This window comes from Anolis carolinensis, chromosome 1, assembly GCF_035594765.1.
Source record: "Anolis carolinensis isolate JA03-04 chromosome 1, rAnoCar3.1.pri, whole genome shotgun sequence".
Classification (NCBI taxonomy): Eukaryota; Metazoa; Chordata; class Lepidosauria; order Squamata; family Dactyloidae; genus Anolis; species Anolis carolinensis.
This window is the reverse complement of record NC_085841.1, coordinates 360,485,872-360,510,364: the sequence shown is the minus strand read 5'-3', so window position 1 is coordinate 360,510,364 and position 24,493 is coordinate 360,485,872. Positions and strand designations below refer to the sequence as shown.

Here is a 24,493-nt window from a genome sequence, read left to right as displayed (position 1 = left end):
CCTATCGGAAGGGAAATTCACTCCTGGAAGAATCATTATCATGGGGAAAAGAGGTCTCCACTGAAGCTTTCTCACCAATCCTTGTTTCCACAAGCCACATTTTTCAAAATCCAATTCTCATAGGGACAGATGCTATTCAAACCTTTGGCCAACTCTGGAACATCTCCCATTTTTTCTTAACATGGGCTAAACCAAATTAACCCAGTTTACCCATGATAATCTTAAGAATGTCATGAAGGCAGCTGGGAACAAATGCATGTGAATATGGATTATTTAAGACTAGGAAGATGAGCCCATAGCTAGATCATGTTAGACCTATATACATTTGTGGGTATTTTCTACAAGTTAACAACTCCTTTTGTGTATCTCCATTAGAGGAGATACACCTATACGATTTGCTCCAGTTATTTTTAGTCATCTAATGCTTATATAGTCTTATCCAAAACAGTGAAGAAAACAGACATTTCAAAGAACAATGGAAATGTTTTTTTTTTTATTGAGTGGGTTGTTTTCTGCCTCAGACTGCAAATACAGTATATTGGTTAAAATATTTCAGGAAATTATTATTTTTCTCTTCCTAGTACAAAAATGAAGGAAAATTAGAAAAGTAAGGTTCTGTACACAACTGGTGCCGGAGCTTTGGAATTCCAGATGTAGTAATCCGAGGAAAGCACTTCTCGGGCTGAAATGTTAAAAGAAGGAAAAGAGAAAATGAGCTCACGGTCTTGACTTGAAGTACATGAAAGACACAAAGGAGTCAAATACGTGTATGTTAGCCCATGACACATTTATGGTTCCTTAAGATTTAGGGACTGAAGATGCTTTGTGATTTGTCAGCGAATCTATATCTGTATGAAGACTTCTTCCATCATCTTCTGTTCTCTTGGTTGCCCAACTTGTGACAAGTAATATGCCATTTGAAACAGGTACTGCTATCCCTTTATTCTTTTGTCATTTGTCATCTATTCTACATTGCTTGGAACACATGTGCTTTTCATGTTCTTTTCTATGGCCTTCCTCCAGATGTTGGACTACAACTCCTGTATTCCTCATCATGAGACATGATGACTATTGCTGATGGAAATTGAGATGCAGTTTATTTCATTCAGTCAGAAGATTGGCGTTTGGATTTAGATACAAGAATTGTGGATAGGATGTCCGACTTTAAAATGTCCTTTAATCTTTCCCCAACCTCCAAGTTTCAAGAGCTGTTGGGTTGCAATTCCCATTATCCCCAGATAATAAAAAGGGTTGGGAATTGTCATTTTACCCAATTTGGAGACCCAAACTGGGTAAAAACTAAAGAGCATCGACCAGTATGTAAAAAATTATAATTGGCCCTTTGTATCCATGGACTTCACATCGATGGATTCAATGGCTCCTTGAAGACAACCATAAGAAGGCTAAAGTGGCCCTCGATGACAATGAGTTTGACACCCCTGGATGAGAGGTTCTCTTATTTCACTTCCCAGATCTAGTTCCTCTGTGTGTAAAGGTAGAGATGACTCTTAAGACAAGAGAGAAAGCTTAAGTTCTTATGACAGTGTGATACCTTACCTGCCACATGCTGTATTGTAATGAATGTACAATGATTTTCTTGCAATGTAATGGAATGAAAGCAGTATGCCTAGACATTGAAAAGTAAATGTTTCCTCCTAAGGGAGGTGGTTTGTTTTGTGTCTTCAAATCACTTCTGACTTCTGGTGACCCTAACACAAGAATTCTTAGAATCATTTCTTCAGCAGGGGTGTGCCAATGCTTTCCTTTGAGGCTGAGAGAGTGTGACTTGCTCAGTGGGTTTCTACAACTAAGGCCCTTTCTACACTGCCATATAAAATCAATATTATCTGCTTTGAAGTGAATTATATGGCAGTGAAGACAATATAATACAGTTCAAAGCAGATAATTTGGATGTTATTTGGCAGTGTAGACAGCCCTGAGAGGGGATTCAGAGCCTGGACTCCAGAGTCATAGCTCAATACGCAAATCATTGAAAAGGAATATATGTGTGTATATCTATGACTACATAAATAGCCCACAAGATTAATTGAGAGCATACTAATACTCCCTTAAATGTATTTTGAGATTCCACTACTTAAGAATGTTTAAGCGGTGAGTGAATGCTAACTTTGTTTAGATCAGTAGTTCTCAATCTGTGGGTCCTCAGGTGTTTTGGCCTACAACTCCCAGAAATCCTAACCAGTTTACCAGTGGTTAGGATTTCTGGAACTTGAAGGCCAAAACAACTGGGGACCACCAGGTTGAGAACCACTGGTTTAGATGATACTGTTTGCTATGAGATGTACACCAAGGTAATGAAAATGATGGAAGGGACCTCCAGATTGATACAGATAAGGGGGATAATGGAAGAAGTCCTTTAGTCTCTCACTCAGTAACAGGCATGGGCAAACGTTGGTCCTCCAGGTGTTTTGGACCGGCTATTAGGAATTGTGGGAGTTGAAGTCCAAAACACATGGAGGGCTCAAATTTGCCCAAACCTGCTATACAGAATGGGGAATGACAAGTTTTTAAATCAGAAATATTTCGTTTTTTAAAAACCCCAATATGTTTATATGAGGGATAATAAAATGTTACTTAAAACATTTTATTTTGAAAGGCTTACTGCTAGATATTTCTATTTTTAAAGATACCAAGTGTATGTATGTGTGTGTGTGTACAGTATATGTATGTGTGTGTATATATATACAGTAGAGTCTCACGTATCCAACATTCACTTATCCAATGTTCTAGATTATCCAACACATTTTTGTAGTCAATGTTTTCAATATATCATGATATTTTGGTGCTAAATTCGGAAATACAGTAATTACTACATAGCATTACTGCATATTGAACTACTTTTTCTGTCAAATTTGTTGTCTAACATGATGTTTTGGTGCTTAATTTGTAAAATCATAACCTAATTTGATGTTTAATAGGCTTTTCTTTAGTTTCTCCTTATTATCCAACATATTTGCTTATCCAACATTCTGCCGGCCCGTTTATGTTGGATAAGTGAGACTCTACTGTACATAGAGACTCTACTGTAACTGAGACTCTACTGTTTTTGAGATTTTTTAAAAAGATATTTTAAATATGTTTTTAAATTGTTAGATTTTAGCCTTTCTTGTAAGCTGCTCCGAGCCCTAGGGGAGTGGCGGCATATAAGTTTAAATAATATATATATATATATATACACACACACACACACACACACACACACACACACACACCGTATATACTCGAGTATAAGCTGACCCAAATATAAGCCGAGGCACCTAATTTTACCACAAAAACCCCCGGGAAAACATTGACTCCAGTATAAGCCGAGAGTGATAAATTTCAGGAAAAAAATAGATACAGTAAAACCCCGCTTGTTCGAGCCCCGCTCGTTTGAGCCTCCGTGCAATCCGAGCAGGTGAACCTGCTCCCGTTCACCTGCTTGCTGGCGTGCGTGTTGCTAGGTAGATAGCAAGCTACCTAGCAACATGCACCGGGCGCTCGCCCCTTGGGAGGTGGCCCCTGCGTGTTGCTAGGTAGATAGTAAGCTACCTAGCAACACGCAGGAGGCACTTCCCAAGGGGCGAGCGCCCTGTGCGTGTTGCTAGGTAGCTTGTTATCTACCTAGCAACACGCACGTCCGACTCCTTCACCTCGCCGGGCACCGGTGTTGCCGCCCCGGCGGGACGAAGGAGCCGAGGCACGGGCAAGGGGGTGGGTGGGTGAACGGGGAGGGCTTTTGCGGCCCTCCCCGTTCACCCACCCGCCGAACGAAGGGGCTTTCCTCCTTTGGCGAAGGCTTGGAGCCAGGGAAGCGGGAGTCACTTCCCTGGCTCCAGGCCTCCGCCAAAGGGAGGGAGAGCCCCTTCGTTGCGGGGGTGCTCCCAACCGCGGGGAGGCCTCTCCATGGGGACGAAGGCTGGACTGGGAGGCGTTGCAAACAGCGCCTCCCGGTTCAGTCCTCGTCCCCACGGAGAGGCCTCTCCATGGGGACGAAGGCTGGACTGGGAGGCGTTGCAAACAGCGCCTCCCGGTTCAGTCCTCGTCCCCACGGAGAAGCCTCTCCATGGGGACGAAGGCTGGACTGGGAGGCGTTGCAAACAGCGCCTCCCGGTTCAGTCCTCGTCCCCACGGAGAAGCCTCTCCATGGGGACGAGGACTGAACCGGGAGGCGTTTGCAGCCCCTCCCAGTCCAGCCTTCGTCCCGCCTGGTAATCCGAGTTATCCGGTTGACCGAGTTGCGGTCCGCCGGTTTAACTCGGAGTACCGGGGTTCTACTGTACCAATAAAATTACATTAATTGAGGCATCAGTAGGTTAAATGTTTTTGAATATTTACATAAAGTTCAAATTTAAAATAAGACTGTCCAACTCTGATCAAATCATTATTCTCATCTTCTTCAATGTAAATGTGCTTACGTATCCTTTTAATAATAATAGAGTAAAATTATAGAGTAATAATAATAATAATAATAATAATAATAATAATAATAATAATAAATACAGGAAAATAATACATGTAATAATAAATAGAGTAAAATAATAAATGCAATAGTAGCAACAATAATTGAGAAAAATAATAAATGTACCATATATTTTCGAATATAGGCTGACCCAAATATAAGCCAACCAGGACCCTCACCCGGGTATAAGCCAAGGGGGGCTTTTTCAGTCTTAAAAAGAGGGCTGAAAACTAGGCTTATACTTGAGTATATAATGTCATTTTGGTCAAAACATGACACCATCCTCTTACCTGTGCTGATCTTTGGCTTTCCTGAGGAAAAGACCTGGATGGAATGCTGGTCTGTGTAACATCCAGTTAACGTGAAATCCAGGATCCTAAAATACAGCTAAAGATGCCAAAGAAGAAGAAAAAATAGAGAAAGAGAGATGAACTCTCAATGCTAGACTGGGAAATTTACGTGTGATTTTTAAACAAGAAAAAAGAAGAAACGAGAACCACACCAAAAGTTCCTGTAAAGTGGAGTGATAAGGTCCAGATTCCCCAGTCTGCTTAACAGAGCAACCCAACATGTTTACTCAGAATTATGTTCCTCTGTGCTCACTGAACTTTTCTTGGCAGTTAGTGTGTTTCCCCGAAAATAAGACAGTGTCTTATATTAATTTTTGCTCCCAAAGATGCTCTAAGTCTTATTTTCAGGGATGTCTTATTTTTCCATGAAGAAGAATTCACATTTATTGTTGAACAAAAAAAATGAACATTTATTATATACTAGCTTTGTCCGGCCATGCGTTGCTGTGGCTTATGGGAATCCTTTGTTGGCCAGGTGGAATAGTCTTGCAGTCTCAAAGCCTGGCCGTTTTCTGGAGCAGCTGGAGCTGTTTATTGTATGAACGTAGAGGCATGGATGAGGGGTTGTGCTGCCAAGTTTAGTGTTTCTGGGATATGTAGTTTTGTTGTTTTGTCCTAGGCTGAAATTTCATTACCCTTATATATATATAGACTGTACAGTAGTTGCCATCACAAACCAACATAACCAAACAAACTGAATCCTATCAAGAATTTCTTGTTACTACCATTATTTCCATGTAAAACACTCTATGGTACGTACATTTGCCGATCCTGCATGCTCTGATGTTCTGTTCGTTGGGCATGCTTCCAAACAAAAACTTTGCTAGGTCTTACTTTCAGGGGAGGCCTTATATTTAGCAATTCAGCAAAACCTCTACTAGGTCTTATTTTCTGGGGATGTCTTATTTTAGGGGAAACAGGGTACACTAGTGGAAATACCAGGATGTATTCATTACACAATGCTTTCTTCTCATTTGGACAATGGCAGCCATACAGGTCTGGACCCCTGGCCATTCATTGTTTATTGGGGTGCACCAGGATGCAATGAGGCTACTAATTTTCATTGAAACGAAAAGAAGCAGAGTTCATCTTTCTGGGCCTCCAAAATAAGGAAACTTGCAGTAGAACCTCTGGCCTCATCTAGAATGCCATATAATACTGTTTGAAACTGCATTATATGATCAGTGTAGACTAATATAATGCAGTCCAATGCATTGTATAAGTGTGGACCAGGCATGGGCAACTTTGGCCCTCCAGGTGTTTTGGACTTCAACTCCCACAATTCCTAACAGCCTATCGGCTGTTAGGAATTGTGAGAGTTGTAGTCCAAAACACCTGGAGGGTCAAAGTTTGCCCATGCCTGGTGTAGATTCATACAATGCATTATATGGCAGTGTTGATAAGGCCTTGGCCGAAGCTTGGCCAGGTCAGTTTTTCTGGAGCAGCTTAAGTTGTAGTCAATGTAAGAACTTCCTCTCCCTTCTTGTAAATGCTGGCCTGAACTTTCTGCTGCAGTGTACATTACATACAATATGGTACCCATATCTATGGGAGAATCCATTCCTGAACTATCTAAGTTCTGCTTTTGCTCAGGCCATAAATGAGTAGAAGAAAAGTAGGTACCGCTCCATAATTGCCTGGACCAAAGAGCAGAATAAAGCCCTCCCTCTATCCCAACTGCCACTACCCTAGCCTTGGAAGGAAGAGAAGACACAGACACCACTAAAGAAAACCAGAAAGAGATGAAAGGCCTTCCTGCCTTCTCAATTGCCACTGCCCTGGCCTCAGAGAGAAAGAACTGGCTGTATCTGCTGGACTTAATCCTTTCCTACACATCCAGACCCTTCTCCTTGTGCATCTTGTGTTATTTCGATTGTAAGCCTCAGGGCAGGGAACTGTTAAATTGACAATTTGTAAGCTGCTCTGAGAGCCTTTGTAGACTAAATACTCTAAATAAATATATACTGACAAAACCATGCTGGGCTTTCTCTATAATAAAGCAGCCATGGGTTGACCACTGAGGCATTTCTAGTGGATGTTTTCCATTTTTGTTTTCGTCTCTTATGGTTACTTCTTAGAGCCTGATGAAAGCTAGACACTGGAAAAGCCACTTCCATGATTGAAGACAACAGCTCTCAGGGCGCTTCCAGACAGCGCCAAAATGTGGGACAAATAATGGGGCAAAAAAAAAAATCACAGGAACTGACAGCAAGTACAAACACAGATCTGTCAGACCCAGTCAATGGTCCCCTGCCACCCTGACACCTTTGTTTGTAGCGGATTTTAGAAATCCACATGATGGATGGGGAAACATTCAGCTGAAGTTTTTTTTTTTTTAATTGATGCTCTGAGACCTCATAAGCACTGATGCGGATATTTAAATGTACACACAAGCAGGCTTCTTATTATCTCTCATCACCATCTTGTAAATTCAAGCTCTGTTTAGTTTCATAAACATCAAAACAAAGGTCTGATTGCAGAGAGTTCTCATTGTAATTGCTTTCCAATTGTGCTTCTGTTTAGCCACCTGTGTGTCCATGGCTCCATTTGTTTACAAAGTGTGATTTTAATTGATGTTCTAATGTTTATGTTTTAATTGGTTTGGATTTTAATGCATTTGTTTATTTATCGAGATATATATTGCAGCATATATATATATATATTGCAGTGCAGCACTGAATTGTTGCCTTTGTAAAGCTGCCCTGAATCCCTTTCGGGGTGAGAAGGGCAGGGTACAAGTGTAGTAAATAAATAAATACAGCCCTCATCAGCTGTTTTGGGATTATAAAATATGCACATGCACTGGAGCAGTCCACACCAGCATATAGGAACAAAGTCACGTGTTTTTCTTGACTTAAGGGATATACTGTCATGCGACAATGCACTTTTTTTTGTGGCTGCAATCGGGTTTTCAGTGTACCTTTTTAACATGTGTTTTTTGGCTGTTAATGCCAATCAGTGCACATTTTCCTTAAATGTCATTTAGCTACACTCCCCTTTTATCCCGATTTCTTCCGCATTTCAGGGCCTGTGTAGAGGAGTCCTCAGATCCCTGCAGTCAGTATGATCAAAAACATTCATGAATAGGGAACAACCCACTTCCCAGGGCCTGCCACAGCTAGACAGCTAAGATTTATCTCATCCGGCTCCTTTTGGAGACTATGGCTTACTTTGACATAGGCAGTGCTTCCTGCACACACAGGATCAACAGGCTGCTCCTGGCTCGCTGGACCAAAAGCAACAGTCCCAGTGAGGGAAACTTCCAATGATTTGGGAAACTTTTGCCCTTTGGGAGAGACAAAGAGAGATTTCACGTCAATATGGAATAATTACAGTTGTGGTATAGTGGCTTGAACATTTGGACTACAACTCTGAAGACCAGAGTTGAATTGCCTACTTGACCATGGAAACCCATTTGATGACTTTGGCTTGAGACACACATTCTCAGCCCTCAAAAAACCCTGTGATATGGCCATCATACTACGGAAAATACTTGAAGGCACACATCAGTAATCAATCCAATTGCTTTTATCAACTAGGGAAAGCATTAGCAAATTTCACCCTTCCAGGTGTTTTGGATTTCAACTCCCACAATTTCTAACAGCCTACCGGCAGTTAGGAATTATGGGAGTGGAATCATAGAATCATAGAATAGTAGAGTTGGAAGAGACCTCATGGGCCATCCAGTCCAACCCCCTGCTAAGAAGCAGGAAATCGCATTCAAAGCACCCCCGACAGATGGCCATCCAGCCTCTGCTTAAAAGCCTCCAAAGAAGAAGCCTCCACCACGGCCCCGGGGAGAGAGTTCCACTGTCGAACAGCCCTTCTCACAGTGAGGAAGTTCTTCCTGATGTTCAGGTGGAATCTCCTTTCCTGTAGTTTGAAGCCATTGTTCCGTGTCCTAGTCTGCAGGGCAGCAGAAAACAAGTTTGCTCCCTCCTCCCTATGGCTTCCCCTCACATATTTGTACATGGCTATCATGTCTCCTCTCAGCCTTCTTTTCTGCAGGCTAAACATGCCAAGCTCTCCTCATAGGGCTTGTTCTCCAGACCTTTGATCATTTTAGTTGCTCTCCTCTGGACGCTTTCCAGCTTGTCAACATCTCCCTTCATCTGCGGTGCCCAGAATTGGACACAGTATTCCAGGTGTGGTCTGACCAAGGCAGAATAGAGGGGGAGCATAACTTCCCTGGATCTAGACACTATTCCCCTATTGATGCAGGCCAGAATCCCATTGGCTTTTTTAGCTGCCGCATCACATTGTTGGCTCATGTTTAATTTGTTGTCCACGAGGACTCCAAGGTCTTTTTCACATGTACTGCTGTCTAGCCAGGCGTCCCCCATTCTGTATCTTTGATTTCCATTTTTCCAAATGGAAGTCCAAAACACCTGGAGGGCTGAAGTTTTCCCATGTCTGAACTAGAGTAACCCCATTGGCTCCATGGGAACACAGTGAACCAACACTTATATAAGTCTCAAGAACTTTTAGGACAGCTCTAGGTAAAGGATAAAGGTTTCCCCTGACGTTAAGTCCAGTCGTATCCGACTCTGGGGGTTGGTGCTCATCTTCATTTCTAAGCCGAAGAGCCAGCGTTGTCCATAGACACCTCCAAGGTCATGTGGCCGGCATGACTGCATGGAGCGCCGTTACCTTCCCGCTGGAGCGGTACCTATTGATCTACTCACATTTGCATGTTTTCGAACTGCTAGGTTGGCAGAAGCTGGAGCTAACAGCGGGTGCTCACTCCGCTCCCCGGGTTTGAACCTGGGACCTTTCCGTCTGCAAGTTCAGCAGCTCAGCGCTTTAACACACTGAGCCACCGGAGGCTCCAGGACAGCTCTAAATGGGGCTAAAGACTGAATTAAGTGATGCAATTGTGTTGTCCAAGACCACCAACAGAGTCAAAAGCTTCAGAGCCAAATGTTCCAAAAGCCCAATGCAAGTGGCATAGAATAGGGATTTTAGGGATGGCTTGGGACTCTTCTGAACCCAAATGAGACTTGATGACAGTTGAAAGAAGAAAGGTGGTTAAGCAACACTATAAGAAGTGGGTTAAGAAGTCCTGCTTCCTGTAATTAATTGGCTAGGATCAGAATTTCCTGAAAATCTCCAGTTAAATTCCTTTATGCCAATTCCCCAGTCAGCAACTATTTGCTTGAAAAGATGATACTGGAAAAGATGTAAAGTTGAGTGTGAGTCCTTATGCAATAAACTTAGGTTTTGTGTGTAGAGAGAATAAATGATAGCATCAGGAACTGCTTTAGCAATTGGGTTCACCCTTCTCAGACAGACAGATAGATATTAAGAGCAAGGAAAGTGAGAGAAAGAAATTGAGGTGATTTTTTTTCCCGTGTCAGGAGCGACTTGAGAAACTGCAAGTCGCTCCTGGTGTGAGAGAATTGGCCGTCTGTAAGGAACTTGCCCAGGGGACACCTAGATGTTTTGATGTTTTTACCATCCTTGTGGGAGGTTTCTCTCATGTCCCCGCATGGAGCTGGAGCTGATAGAGGGAGCTCATCCGCGCTGTCCCTGGGTTGGATTCGAACCTGGCAGCCTTCAGGTCAGCAACTCAACCTTCAAGTCACAAGACTTTTATCCACTGAGCCACCGGGGGCTCCAATTGAGGTGATAAAGTGAAGGTGGTAAGGAGGAAGAAACAGCAATGGGCTGACAGGAGGGAGAATAACAACACAATTACCTGTAGTCCTTTTCAAGTTAGCTAATCCTTCCTTGCTATATTCTTTTGAAGATGATCAGTATTATTATCTACATGAGAACTGAGGACCTGGCTTATCTCTGAGCCCTTCCACATTGAATTGGATTATATGGCAGTGTGGATTCAGATAACCCATTTCAAAGCAGATATGGTGGATTATTTGCCTTGATATTCTGGGTTATATGGCTGTGTGGAAGGGCCCCCAGTGACACTGCTTTGAGCTAATGTTTCACATTCACAGGAATGTTTGGTGGTTCACAAACTGATGAAATAAGTGAATAAATAGATCCTCCTGGTCAACTGGGTCTTCCCAAGGAAGCTCTGATATCAGTCCTCCATCGGCCTAGAAAAGATAAAGAAAAGGAGACTTGGCTTACCTATAATCCAAACCAGTAGGCTTTTCTCTTTCGACACCTCAAGTTGGCCATAGCTGACTTTGTATTCCAGGTGTATGATGGGTCCCCTATCACCAAGAAAAGGACAAAGAATCATGAGAAAGTCAGTGTAGTCCAGGCATGGGGAAACTTGGGCCCTCCAGGTGTTTTGGACTTCAACTCCCACCATTCCTAACAGCCGAGAAACTCCATCAGTACTTAAAGTTTGTTATGTTGGGCAAGTTTGCACTAGATGCATCATGGGTGGGGTTCAGTGTGCTCTCTGGTTGTAGAGTAAACTACAACTCCCACTATGGTGAGTCAGTCCCCTCAAACCTCTCTAGTAGGTTGAGTCAGTCATGGGGGTTTTGTGTGATGGTCCAGTGTTTGGTTTCACAATGCTCTCTGGATGTAGGTGAACTACAACTCCCCCAAAGACCTCCGGTATATTTTTGCTGATCATGGGGGCTCTGCTTCGAACTTCGCTAATATGCTCAGTTGGTGACAAATTCCTCTGTGTGCTGTGTGCAATAGAAAAGAATAGGAAAGGGCTATGGGAGAGGCAGTAGGCAGGGCCATGCAAATTCCAGACCAATGGAGAGAGTAAGAAACACTGGGATGCCTGTGGTGGAGGAAAAACAGAAAATATAGGATGAAATTGTCCCTGTATGAAAGCCTTCAATTGGGCGGTTGGGCAGTATGGTGTTTGTGGAGGACATTGGCAGGGCTCTTGGACATGTTCGTGGTGCTCACTATAAACTGCAATTTCATTGGAGGGAGGGCCTTTGGTGTCTCCTGAGTAGTGTGAGCTAGAGCTATGAGGGTTGAATGAAAAGTAATGCCTCCACCTTCGTAACTCCTCAGCAAGTGGCAGCACTGGTCTGCGACAGGTACTGGCTTGTTCAGTAGACTGTCCTCTACAGTCCCATTTGGAGGGAAGCCTTGGCATTGAACAGTTGTGTTGTTAAAGTGCAAAGTATGGAACCCTGTGCAGCACCTTCTGCTGTCAAGAATTCAGTGACTGTTGCTTAAGTCGCATTGACCGACCGTCTGCGCAGGGTTCCATACTTCGCACTTTAACAACACAACCGTTCAATGCTAAGGCTTCCTGCCAAATGGAACTGTAGAGGAGAGTCTACTGAACAAGCCAGTACCTGCTGCATACTAGTAATAATAATAATATAATAATATAATAATTTTATTCTTGTATCCCACCCCATCTCCCCGAAGGGACTCGGGGCGCCTCACATGGGGCCTTGCCCAAACATCACAATATAAAAACAAAACAAAAAACACAAGTTTACAACAATAAATCAACAATATTGGTAAAACAATCATAAAAGACAATCTTACAGGATAGTACTGACATCTGTTGAGGAGTTACGAAGGTGGAGGCATTACTTTTCATTCAAGCCTCATATTTGTGAAAGTGGGAGCTTGTCTGTGTAAGTGGACACCCCAACCACACACACATACATACATATTTTCAATTATGTGTGTATAGATTTTCAAGAAAATCATGGGAACCATTGTCAAAGGCCTTACTAAAGTCAAGGTATGCTACCGTGTTTCCCTAAAAATAAGACAGTGTCTTTTATTATTTTTTACTCCCAAAGATGCGCTAGGTCTTATTTTCAGGGGATGTCTTATTTTTCCATGAAGAAGAATTCACATTTATTGTTGAACAAAAAAAAATGAACATTTATTCTATACTGTACAGTAGTTGTCATCACAAACCAACATAACCAAACCAGACAAACTGTGACTTCTGTCAAGAATTTCTTGTTACTCCCATTATTTCCATATACAACTGGTATGTACATTTACCAATCCTGCATGCTATGGTGTTTTGTGTGGTGGGCGCCGGGCATGCTTCCAAACAAAATCTTTGCTAGGTCTTACTTTCGGAGGAGGCCTTATATTTAGCAATTCAGCAAAACCTCTGCTAGGTCTTATTTTTTGGGGATGTCTTATTTTAGGGGAAACAGGATATATCTGCAGCGTTCCCTTCTCTCTTTGTTAGCCTTTGCTATTGAGAACCGGTTTTTGCAAAGGTAGATCTTCTAGATTATCTGCAACAGCTTTCATCTACACCTAGAGAAACACCCGTGATGTGGTGATCCTTGAAAGCCTACTCACAGGGAGACGTGGAGGATGGTGTTATTCTCACCTGTTGAAAAAGGGAACCCGGGCTTCGCAGAATTCAAAAGCATTTTTCACGCTCTCGTGCAGCTTCAGGTGAACGGAGAACTTCCAATGCGACTCTTCTTCTTTCAGCTGGTAAAACCCCAGAATGGGAGGAACGGGGACCTAGGAAGGAAGTGGATTTTGTTTTTTCATATTACTGTTTTAAGATCACTTTCGTATGTTTTTAATCCAGGGTTCGTTTCTGGGTTTGTCTCCCCCCCCCTTTTTTTGGAATGTGGTAAGCTACCCCAGGGCTTCTTTGGAGGTGTGTGATAAGAGTGCCAATTCCAAAACGAAATAAATTAAAATGGGACGGCAGCTTCCAGATGTCAGATATCAACTCTCCGATTGCTAAACGGAGAGATAATTAGGCGGCGAGTGCTTAATTCTGATGGAAAATAGGAATTAACAACTCATTTGCAAGCTAGATTCTCTAAACCCCTGATCAGCAGGGCGCTGTAAACATTTCCAGGATGGAGGCCAAAAACTCGCCCAATGCCACACGCAACGCATATAATGACCGGGAGGACCATTGCTCACATAAAGAGATGCCTATCAGCATCCCGGAATTGCGGAGAGATCCTTTCATTGTTGTGAGAAGCCTAATGATTTTACAGGCAGGTATGGTGGCCATTTTGCCTTTCGTCCACAAAAAAAAAAAAATCTAGAAAAGATGAGCGCCTGTGTGTGCAAATTCCATATCAATTTCCTACTTCTTTTCAAACAATTGTTTTGACACAAAGAGGCAGGCATCTCTTTGTGGACTGATCCGCCATGAGCCTGCTAAGCGTGCGCCGCCTTAAATAATTCCAACTTCCGTCTGGACGCCATGTAATTTACGCCCCTCTACGAGTTTTCAGCTTGGTTTTATTTTAAGAATCTTCCGCAAGCCTCTTTGGGAGCCTCCAGGGACTCGGATGTAAGTATTCTAAATTAAATAAAAATAAAAATGTGTAACAAAAATCCCCTGTTCATTCTTCCTATCAACATCCCTTTCCTCCTTGCTTTATAGTAAGTAGGTCATGCCATCCAAGCCGAGCAGTGGGCAGTGGCTCCTTAGGTGACCCTTTTAAGGTGATCTAAATGCCCTCCTCGATGGTGCATCGGGTTACATTGAGCTGCTGAACTTGCTGACTTGCTGACTTGAACTTGCTGAAAATTTGGTGGTTCGAATCCAGGGAGCGGAGTGAGCTCCCGCTGTTGGCCCCAGCTTCTGCCAACCTACCAGTTCGAAAACATGCAAATGTGGGTAGATCAATAGGTACTGCTGTGGTGGAAAGGTAACGGCACTCCATGAAGTCATGCCAGCCACATGCCCTTGGAGGTGTCTGCGGACAACGCTGGCTCTTTGGCTTAGAAATGGAGATGAGCACCAATCCCCAGAGTTGGACATGACCGCACTTAATGTCAGGGGAAAACCTTTACCTTTACTTAAACGCCTTCCTAAAGACTAAGAGTAGGCACAAGGCCTTGAAAATGCTCTCTCAACTCCCTACAATGGAGGTGGGAGAGAAGATAAGCATTCTAATATGTTAAATAATTTAATAGTGTGTTTAGTTTTATACTGTTTTAATTTTGGGTGCATCCACATTGTAGAATGAATGCAGTTTGATTGATACCACTTTCACTGCCATGGCTCAATGCTATCGGATCTTGGGAGTTAGAATCATAGAGTCGTAGAGTTGGAAGAGACCTCATGGGCCATCCAGTCCAACCCTATTTTGCCAAGAAGCAGGAAATCGCATTCAAAGCACCCCCGACAGATGGCCATCCAGCCTCTGCTTAAACGCCTCCAAAGAAGGATCCTCCACCACACTCCGAGGCAGAGAGTTCCACTGCTGAACAGCTCTCTCTCACAGTGAGGAAGTTCCTCCTAATGTTCAGGTGGAATCTCCTTTCCTGTAGTTTGATGCCATTGTTCCGCATCCTAGTCTCCAGGACAGCAGAAAACAAGCTTCCTCCCTCCTCCCTATGACTTCTCCTTGTGGTTTTACAAGGCCTTAGCCTTCTCTACCAATGAGTGCTGGTGGCTCATCAAACTACACCTCCCAGAATTCCACAGCATTGACCCATGGCAGTGAAAGTGGTCTCAAACTGCATTCATTGTACTGTGTACACCACTTGGCTTAAGTCACCTTGGATCTCCTGCTGGGTGAAGAGCAGAATAGAAGTGCCATAAATAAATAAGGAACTCATTCTGCAGGAAAGATTGTGAAGCTAATTAGATTTCATGATTAGTAAACTAATTAGGAAGACTTCAAAATGTTTTTTTGGTACATCTGATTTCATGCAGTGCATCACATGAAATCCCCATCTCAGGTTGGATCTAGACTGCCCTATATCCCAGGATCTGACCCCAGATTATCGGCTTATCCCAGATTATCTGGTAGTGTAGAATCATAGAATCATAGAATCATAGAATAGTAGAGTTGGAAGAGACCTCATGGGCCATCCAGTCCAACCCCCTGCTAAGAAGCAGGAAATTGCATTCAAAGCACCCCCGACAGATGGCCATCCAGCCTCTGCTTAAAAGCTTCCAAAGAAGGAGCCTCCACCACAGTCTGGGGGAGAGAGTTCCACTGTCGAACAGCCCTCACAGTGAGGAAGTTCTTCCTGATGTTCAGGTGGAATCTCCTTTCCTGTAGTTTGAAGCCATTGTTCCGTGTCCTAGTCTGCAGGGCAGCAGAAAACAAGCTTGCTCCCTCCTCCCTATGACTTCCCTTCACGTATTTGTACATGGCTATCATGTCTCCTCTCAGCCTTCTCTTCTGCAGGCTAAACATGCCCAGCTCTTTAAGCCGCTCCTCATAGGGCTTGTTCTCCAGACCCTTAATCATTTTAGTCGCCCTCCTCTGGACGCTTTCCAGCTTGTCAACATCTCCCTTCAACTGTGGTGCCCAAAATTGGACACAGTATTCCAGGTGTGGTCTGACCAAGGCAGAATAGAATAAGGGGGAGCAGGACTTCCCTGGATCTAGATGTTATTCCCCTATTGATGCAGGCCAAAATCCCATTGGCTTTTTTAGCTGCCGCATCACATTGTAGGCTCATGTTTAACTTGTTGTCCACGAGGACTCCAAGATCTTTTTCGCACACACTGCTGTCAAGCCAGGCGTCCCCCATTCTGTATCTTTGATTTCCATTTTTTCTGCCGAAGTGAAGTATCTTGCATTTGTCCCTGTTGAACTTCATTTTGTTAGTTTCGGCCCATCTCTCTAGTCTGTCAAGATAGTTTTGAATTCTGCTCCTGTCTTCTGGAGTGTTAGCTATCCCTCCGAGTTTGGTGTCATCTGCAAACTTGATGATCGTGCCTTCTAACGCACTCCACTCCACTTGTCACTTCTTTCCATGATGAAGACGACGCATTGGTGAGCACCCTTTGGGTTCGTTCGCTTAGCCAATTACAGATCCACCTAACCGTAGTTTTGTCTAGCCCACATTTTACTAGTTTGTTTGCCAGAAGGTCGTGGGGGACTTTGTCGAAGGCCTTACTGAAATCTAGATACGCTACATCCACGGCATTCCCTGTATCGACCTAACTCGTAACTCTATCGAAAAAAGAGATCAGATTAGTCTGGCATGACTTGTTTTTGGTAAATCCGTGTTGACTATTAGCAATGACCGCATTTGTTTCTAAGTGTTTGCAGACCACTTCCTTAATGATCTTTTCCAGAATCTTGCCTGGTATTGATGTGAGGCTGACCGGACGGTAATTGTTTGGGTCGTTCTTTTTTCCCTTCTTGAAGATAGGGACCACATTCGCCCTCCTCCAATCTGCTGGGACTTCTCCTGTTCTCCAAGAACTCTCGAAGATGATTGCCAGTGGTTCTGAAATAACTTCCGCTAGTTCCTTCAATACTCTTGGATGTAGCTGATCTGGCCCTGGCGACTTGAATTCGTTTAGAGTGGCCAGGTGTTCCTGGACAACTTGTTTCCCTATTTGGGGTTGGATTTCCCCCAATCCTTCGTCCATTCCATGTTGCTGAGGTTGAAGATGGCTTTCTTTTTGTGAGAAGACCGAGGCAAAGAAGGCATTAAGCAGTTCTGCCTTTTCCCTATCCCCTGTCACCATCACCCTTTCTTCTCCTTGCAGTGGCCCTATCGCCTCCTTTTTCTTCCTTTTTCTACCAACGTAAGCAAAAAAAACCTTTTTTGTTGTTTTTTATGTCCCTGGCAAGCCTGAGCTCATTTTGCGCTTTGTAGACTCATATAATCCAGTTAAAAGCAGATAATCTGGTATCAGATACTGGGATATAGGGCCATGTAGATCCAGCCTCAGGAGGAGTTTGGATCTTGGTCAGAAAGTAAATTAAAGGTAGCAGAATATTCGGAGCAAGAGAAATGGTTCAACTCTACCTTGACAAGAATAAAAATGTCTCATTTAAAATAATACAAAACAATACAACCTATCTTGTCGAAGGCTTTCATGGCCGGAATCACTGGGTTGCTGTTTATTTTCCGGGCTGTATGACCATGTTCCGGAAGCATTCTCTCCTGACGTTTCACCCACATCTATGGGAAGCATCCTCAGAGGTTGTGAGGTCTGTTGGAAACTAGGCAAGAGAGGTTTTATATATCTATGGAAGGTCCAGGGCGGGAAAAAGTACTCTTGTTGAGGCAAGTATTAATGTTTCAGCAGACTGCACTGATTAGCAATGAAAAACCCTGCAGCTTCAAACCCTGGCTGATTCCTGCCTGGGGAAACATGAAAGGCACTGCAACCAGAGAAGTCAGCCATAACAGAACACTTGATGAACCAACCTGGAAACAGCATATTATTTGAGAACACAGAAATGCTGGACCACTCTCACAACTACCATGTCAGACTACGCAGAGAAGCCAATGAAATCCACAAGCACGTGGAGAATTTAAACAGAAAGGAGAAAACCATGAACATGAACAAAATCTGGCTACCAGTATTATAAAACTCTAAAATCAGGACAACACTCTGAAAATAGGGGAATTCTAGACATGAAACAATCAGATCCAGCTAACAACTCCCAACAAAGGATTCTCCTAAGCAGGAACCAGCTAGGCTTTGAAGCTGCAAGACTTTCCAACACGAACCAAGGTGATTAATTGAAACATTCATACTTGCCTCCAACAGACAAGAGTTCTTTCTCCCACCCTGAACATTATTCCACAGATATATAAACCCCACTTGCCTAGTTTCTAATAGACCTCATAACCCCTGAGGATTCCTGACACAGATGTGGGTGAAACGTCAGGAGAGAACGCTTCTGGAACATGGCCATACAGCCCGGAAAACTCACAGTGATTTCAGCCATGAAAGCCTTCGACAAAACAAAGTTACAGATGCTCACAGCAAATAGGAAATGCATAGCTATCAGATAGGAGAAGAAAAGTTTGGGAAGGTCAGGAAAGATCAGGGATGCTCTTGACCATGCTGGCCCTACCTGGCTAAAATCTCCAACCGTGCCACCTTACCTGGGAAGTATAAAAGCAGAGGTTGAACAGGTCGGGAGGAGGAATGAGAGGGAATTTGTAAGGTCCGCTGAAAGCGGAGTCATCTAAGATGTCCACGCTACTGGAGGTCAGGACGGCCGAGTCGAGGGACGTCACGCAAGGATGGACCAAAATGTCCTGGAGAGGAGAGCCGTTCGCGGGGAGGTTCAAGCCGACCGTCACGTTGGGAGCAGTGCCTTCGATATCACACTTGAAAGAGAACAAGGAAAGAAAGGCCTTCAGTGCCTTTTTGTTTACGCATTTCTATACCTCGTTCCCTCCAATGAGCTTACATAAGTCTCTTCTTCCCTTTTAATAAAACAACAACATTATGAGATAGGTCAAGCTAGGAGGCAGAGAGGACCCATCTACACAGACATATGAAATCCAGATAATCTGCTTTGAAGTGGATTATTATTATTTTTTCGTGTCAGGAGTGACTTGAGAAACTGCAAGTCTCTTCTGGTGTGAGAGAATTGGCTGTCTGCAAGGACGTTGCTCAGGGGACACCTAGATGTTTTGATGTTTTTACCATCCTTGTTGGAGGTTTCTCTCATGTCCCCGCATGGAGCTGGAGCTGATACGGGGAGCTCGTCCGCGCTGTCCCTGGATTGGATTCGAACCTGGCAGCCTTCAGGTCAGCAACTCAACCTTCAAGTCACAAGGCTTTAACCCACTGAGCCACCAGGGGGGCTCCAATTGAGGTGATAAAGTGAAGGTGGTAAGGAGGAAGAAACAGCAATGGGCTGACAGGAGGGAGAATAACAACACAATTACCTGTAGTCCTTTTCAAGTTAGCTAATCCTTCCTTGCAATATTCTTTTGAAGATGATCAGTATTATTATCTACATGAGAACTGAGGACCTGGCTTGGATTATTGGATTATATTGGATTATATGGAGGCTTCCCTCATGTCCCGCATGAAGCTGGAGCTGATAGAAGGAGCTCACCTGCGCTCTCCCTGGATTGGATTCGAACCTGGCAGCCTTCAGGTCAGCAACCCAACCTTCAAGTCACAAGGCTTTACTGTATTCAACATTGGTTATGTTAGTTGGGAATGCTGGGAGCTGCAGTTCAGTCACACCTGGAGGTCTCCACTCTACCCCCCCATCCAATCCTATGTCATACTTCCATGCAGAAAGGTATAATCAAAGCATTCCTGGCAGATGACCATCCAGGCCCTGCTTAAAAACCTCAAAAAAAGAGAGACTCCACCGGACTCTGAGGCAGCAGAATATTCCACTGCTGAACAAATTTCACTCCAGGAAGCGCTTCCTAATGTTTGGATAGAATTCCCCCCCCCCCCCCCCCAGTTTGAATCCAATGCTCCATTGTGTCCCAATCTGTATCTACATTGCCTTATATCCCAGCATCTGATCACAGATGATCTGCTTTGAACTGGATTATGTGAACCTCCACTGCCATATTCTGGAATAAGATCATCTGGGATCAGATCGTGGGATATAAGGACAGTGTAGATGCAGCGTAAATCTACTCAGCTGTGAAACTTCCATTACAGACATAAACACATTCTGCACAATGTATATAGTAGCATTTATTACCAGATCCTAATGGATCTTGAAGCTAAGCAGGGGCAGACCTGGTTAGTACTTGGATTGGAGACTGCTAACAAATCCCTGTGTCTGGAAGTTCTATTTCTGGAGAAGGAATAAGCAAAACTATTTCTGAATATTCCTTGCCTGAGGCCCCTTCTGCACTGCTGTATAAAATCCAAATTATTTGTTTAGAACTGGATTGTAGATCAGTGTAGACATAATTCCATATCAAAGCAGATAATGTGGATTATCTGATGTGATAATCTGGATTATATGGCAGTGTAGAAGAGGCCATAGTAAATAGTAGTTTGCTTTACCTACAATTCTCTAAACTGTATGTTGGGACATCCAAGTTAATGAAGTTTGCAACTACAGTAGAGTCTCACTTATCCAACATAAACGGGCAGGCAGAATGTTGGATAAACGAATATGTTGGATAATAAGGAGGGATTAAGGAAAAGCCTATTAAACATCAAATTAGGTTATGATTTTACAAATTAAGCACCAAAACATCATGTTATACAACACATTTGACAGAAAAAGTAGTTCAATACGCAGTAATGCTATGTAGTAATTACTGTATTTACGAATTTAGCACCAAAATATCACGATGTATTGAAAACATTGACTACAAAAACATTGACTAGTAAAAGGCAGACTGCGTTGGATAATCCAGAACGTTGAATAAGTGAATGTTGGATGAGTGAGACTCTACTGTAGTTGTTTCAACCTGTTTTACCTCTCTTGTCTATCCAGGGCTCTTTGGCAATGGCAACAGCTATAGTTTGATAATTCAAGTCAAATCAGATAGCATAAAGCACAGTTTTCAAACCATGTGTGCTGAAGACAACTAGTAAACACAAGAGCATTTCTATTCAAACACAAAGGCAACACACTGTTAATCTCATTTAACTATGATTTGATGTTATGTCTGCACTGAGCCACGGTCTCTCAGCTTAAACTATCTCACCGAGCTATTATAAGGATAAATAACATGAGGGTTGCTAGTTGGAAACTGTACAGTGAAAAGCGATACAGAAATGATAAATACATTAGCAGAAGCATCTTTCAACTCTGATTTAAGCCGGCAAAGCGAGGAGCAAGGTATGCAAGTGCATCACCGTAAAAAAAAAGAAGCAAAAAAGTGAGATTTTCATTCCAGTTTAATTCACCAATCTAAAAAAAGCAGTATCTCCTCTAAGACATGCTGAAGCATTAGAAAATATTAAGTTCAGCTTCCCGCGCCGTACGCCGAGATAAAAAAAAAATGAGCTGAATTTTTACTTTTCCAAGTGCATTCATGTGTCAAATAGGTTAGAGAGATTTGTCCTGGAAAAATTTGTCTCACCTTGCAAGTTACCGTTCCATAAACCTGCCACATGTCAGCGACGTCCCTTTTGTCGTATTGCACCGACTTGACTTTTTCAGTGATACAGACATTAACGTGAGGCCTTCCCTTGTAGGAGCCGGTTCTCCAAGCTGGCGGCTTCTGATGGTGGGTACTCGGAGTGGTGGGGCTGCTCTCCAACAGCGAAGGGTTCAAGTTTGTGTCGAGCGGGGTCCCCAAAGGACAGGCTTGCATGAGCAAATTTGGGAGCTGGCTGATTTTGGTGCCCCTCTCCGCTTCGGTTTTCTGGCCAGAGCTCATGAAAGCCAGCAGTCCGGACAAGAGGTCAAAAGCCTGAGAGATGCCACTGATGTTGAAAAGAGGTGGAGGAGGGATGATAGACTGCTCCACCAAAGGCAGGGCCACGTAAATTAACCCGCTCTTCTGGAAAGCCAACACGGGCCAGAGGTCTCCTCCTTCGGCTTGCAAAGCATACACGGAGGTCTTGTTGATCCGGGAGCAGCTGTCCCTTCGCTCCACAAAGTGTTGGTCTCCATCCGCCAGGCCCAGCTCAAAGAGTAACGCTTTGAGGAAAGGGCCGTCTTCGGGCACAGGGACGTAACTCGCTCCATTGAAGTCCTTGGCTCGCTTTTCAACAGTGGGATAACGCCTGGCATGCAAAAAGAGGACAGTTGCAATGTTAGAATCTGTCCTGTTTTGTCATTCAAGAACAGTCTCAAAACACTGTGGTAAGTAAATGAAAACTGCTTTACTTCAGCTAAACATAAATTACAGCACACTCACTGGAATAATGCAAAAGGAAGCAAGGAAGTCTTAGGGTAAACACAGTTCTTATTCTCTAATAAATTCCCAAATCAAATAGCAGTCTTACTTCAGACAAAGAAACAGCAATAAATCCTTAGGAGCAGTTTCCCAGATGCAGACTTGAAGCAGGCACAAAGGGAGCGAAGAGCCAGTTTGTTACCAGCAAGAGCTGGCCGCACCTGCTTCTGCTTTATAGCCCTGAGTCCTTTCATAGCTGCTACGGCAGTTCCTAATTACTCAGCTGCATTCCTGGCAGCTATTCTAGCTGAATGACATCTACGCTCTGTTTCTTTTCGTCTCTTTTGAAATGTGGGTACTTGCAAAATCTCCTCCTCAGATTCCAACTGCCCACTGATTCATGAACACTTTCCTGCTCCCCTTCCTCTTCTGAAGAAGAGGAATCCCTAACAGAATCCTAGAGTTGGAAAAGACCCCAAAGGCCACCCAGTTTAACCCCTAATACAATCCAAGCTGGACTGCTGTGAGTTTTTTGGGTGGTATGACCATGTCATAACAGTCAGAACGGACCACGGAACAACAGACTGGTCCAAGATTGGGAAAGGAGTATGGCAGGGCTGTATATTCTCACTCTACCTATTCAACTTGTATGCAGAACACATCATGCGACGTGCGGGGCTTGATGAATCCAAGGCTGGAGTTAAAATTGCTGGAAGAAACATTAACAACCTTAGGTATGCAGATGATACCACTCTGATGGCCGAAAGTGAAGAAGAGCTGAAGAACCTTATCACCAAGGTGAAAGAAGAAAGTGCAAAAGTTGGGTTGCAATTAAACATCAAGAAAACCATGATTATGGCAACCAGACTGATTGATAACTGGCAAATAGAGGGAGAAAACATGGAGGCAGTGACAGGCTTTGTATTTCTAGGCACAAAGAGTACTGCAGACTCAGACTGCAGCTAGGAAATCAGAAGACGTTTCCTTCTTGGGAGGAGAGCAATGGCCAACCTCGATAAAATAGTGAAGAGTAGAGACATCATACTGGTCTGCATAATTAAAGCATTGGTATCCCCCTAGTAACTTATGGATGTGAGAGTTGGACCATAAAGGCTGAGTGAAGGAAGATAGACGCTGCAATAGAATAAGATAGAATAACTGCGGCATTGAAGGAAAATCCTGAGAGTGCCCTGGACCACAAGAAGATCCAACCAGTTCATCCTCCAGGAAATAATGCCCAGCTGATCTTGGAGGTGAAGATGAAGTACTTTGGCCACATCATGAGAAGACAGGAAAACTTGGAGAAGAGCATAATGCTGGGGAAAATGGAAGGAAAAAAGAAGAGGGGCCGACCAAGGATAAGGTGAATGGATTGTATCCTTGAAGTAACTGGCTTGATCTTGAAGGATCTGGGGGCGGCGATGGCCAACAGGGAGCTCTGGCCTGGGATGGTCCATGAGGTCACAATGAGTAGGAAGCGACTGAACGAATAAACAACAAATGACCATGTTCCAGCAGCATTCTTTTGAAACGTTTTTCCGGCAACTGTGGCAGGAATCTTCAGAGGTTCTGTTGGCAGTGAAGCAAGTGGAGTGAATATATGCCTCTGCAATGTCCAGTGTGGAAGAAAGAACGCTTCCCTGTTTAGGATCGGGCTTTAGCACAGCTGGCTAATCAACAGCAGCAATAGATCTCTACCGACTACCGAGCCCAGCTCACTGTCCACCTAAGCAGTTCAAAAGCAGCTGTGAGTAGAGAAATTAGGCACCACTTAAGAGGGGAGTAATTTTACTCCACCATAAAAGAAAATGCCAGAAATGCTGGTGATCAAAGAATAGGAGGAAAGTTTGTGATCAAGAGCTCGTCATCATAGCAATTGGAGCGACACCACCTCCCTGTGGCCAGAATCGAGCACAACCTCCAGGACGCCGAAGTTGGAAAAATGCTGACATAATACCTCTATGTTGTCTGTCCTGTATATCTAACAGCATTGGATGTCTGCTGTGCATATGTTCTGTGATCCGCCTTGAGTCCCCTTTATTTATTTGCAACATTTATATACCGCCCTTCTCAACCCGAAGGGGACTCAGGGCGGTTTACAAGTATATATACATACAATATATTATATTATACAACTATATCGCAATATTATTAGTAATATTGCATGTAATATAAATATACAATTATAATAGTCAATTATAATTATTATTACATTGTATTACATCATAATATTATTATTAATATTACATGTATATACAATGTATTATAATAT

The 24,493-nt window shown here is 43.4% G+C and overlaps 1 protein-coding gene across 1 annotated transcript in view; it reads right to left on the bottom strand.

Moving 5' to 3' along the window:
• Window positions 1–471: 471 nt before the first annotated feature.
• Window positions 472–24,493, bottom strand: part of ap5m1 (adaptor related protein complex 5 subunit mu 1) — a 30,347-nt gene continuing 6,325 nt past the window's right edge. The window contains exons 2-8 of the mRNA XM_003225791.4: window positions 21,460–22,108; window positions 18,538–18,765; window positions 13,073–13,212; window positions 10,906–10,991; window positions 7,983–8,098; window positions 4,753–4,849; window positions 472–682 (exon numbers count right to left, since the gene is read on the bottom strand). Of these exons, the coding sequence (XP_003225839.2) occupies window positions 600–682; window positions 4,753–4,849; window positions 7,983–8,098; window positions 10,906–10,991; window positions 13,073–13,212; window positions 18,538–18,765; window positions 21,460–22,108 (1,399 nt within the window). The 3' untranslated portion in view covers window positions 472–599. The remainder of the gene's footprint in view (window positions 683–4,752; window positions 4,850–7,982; window positions 8,099–10,905; window positions 10,992–13,072; window positions 13,213–18,537; window positions 18,766–21,459; window positions 22,109–24,493) is intronic.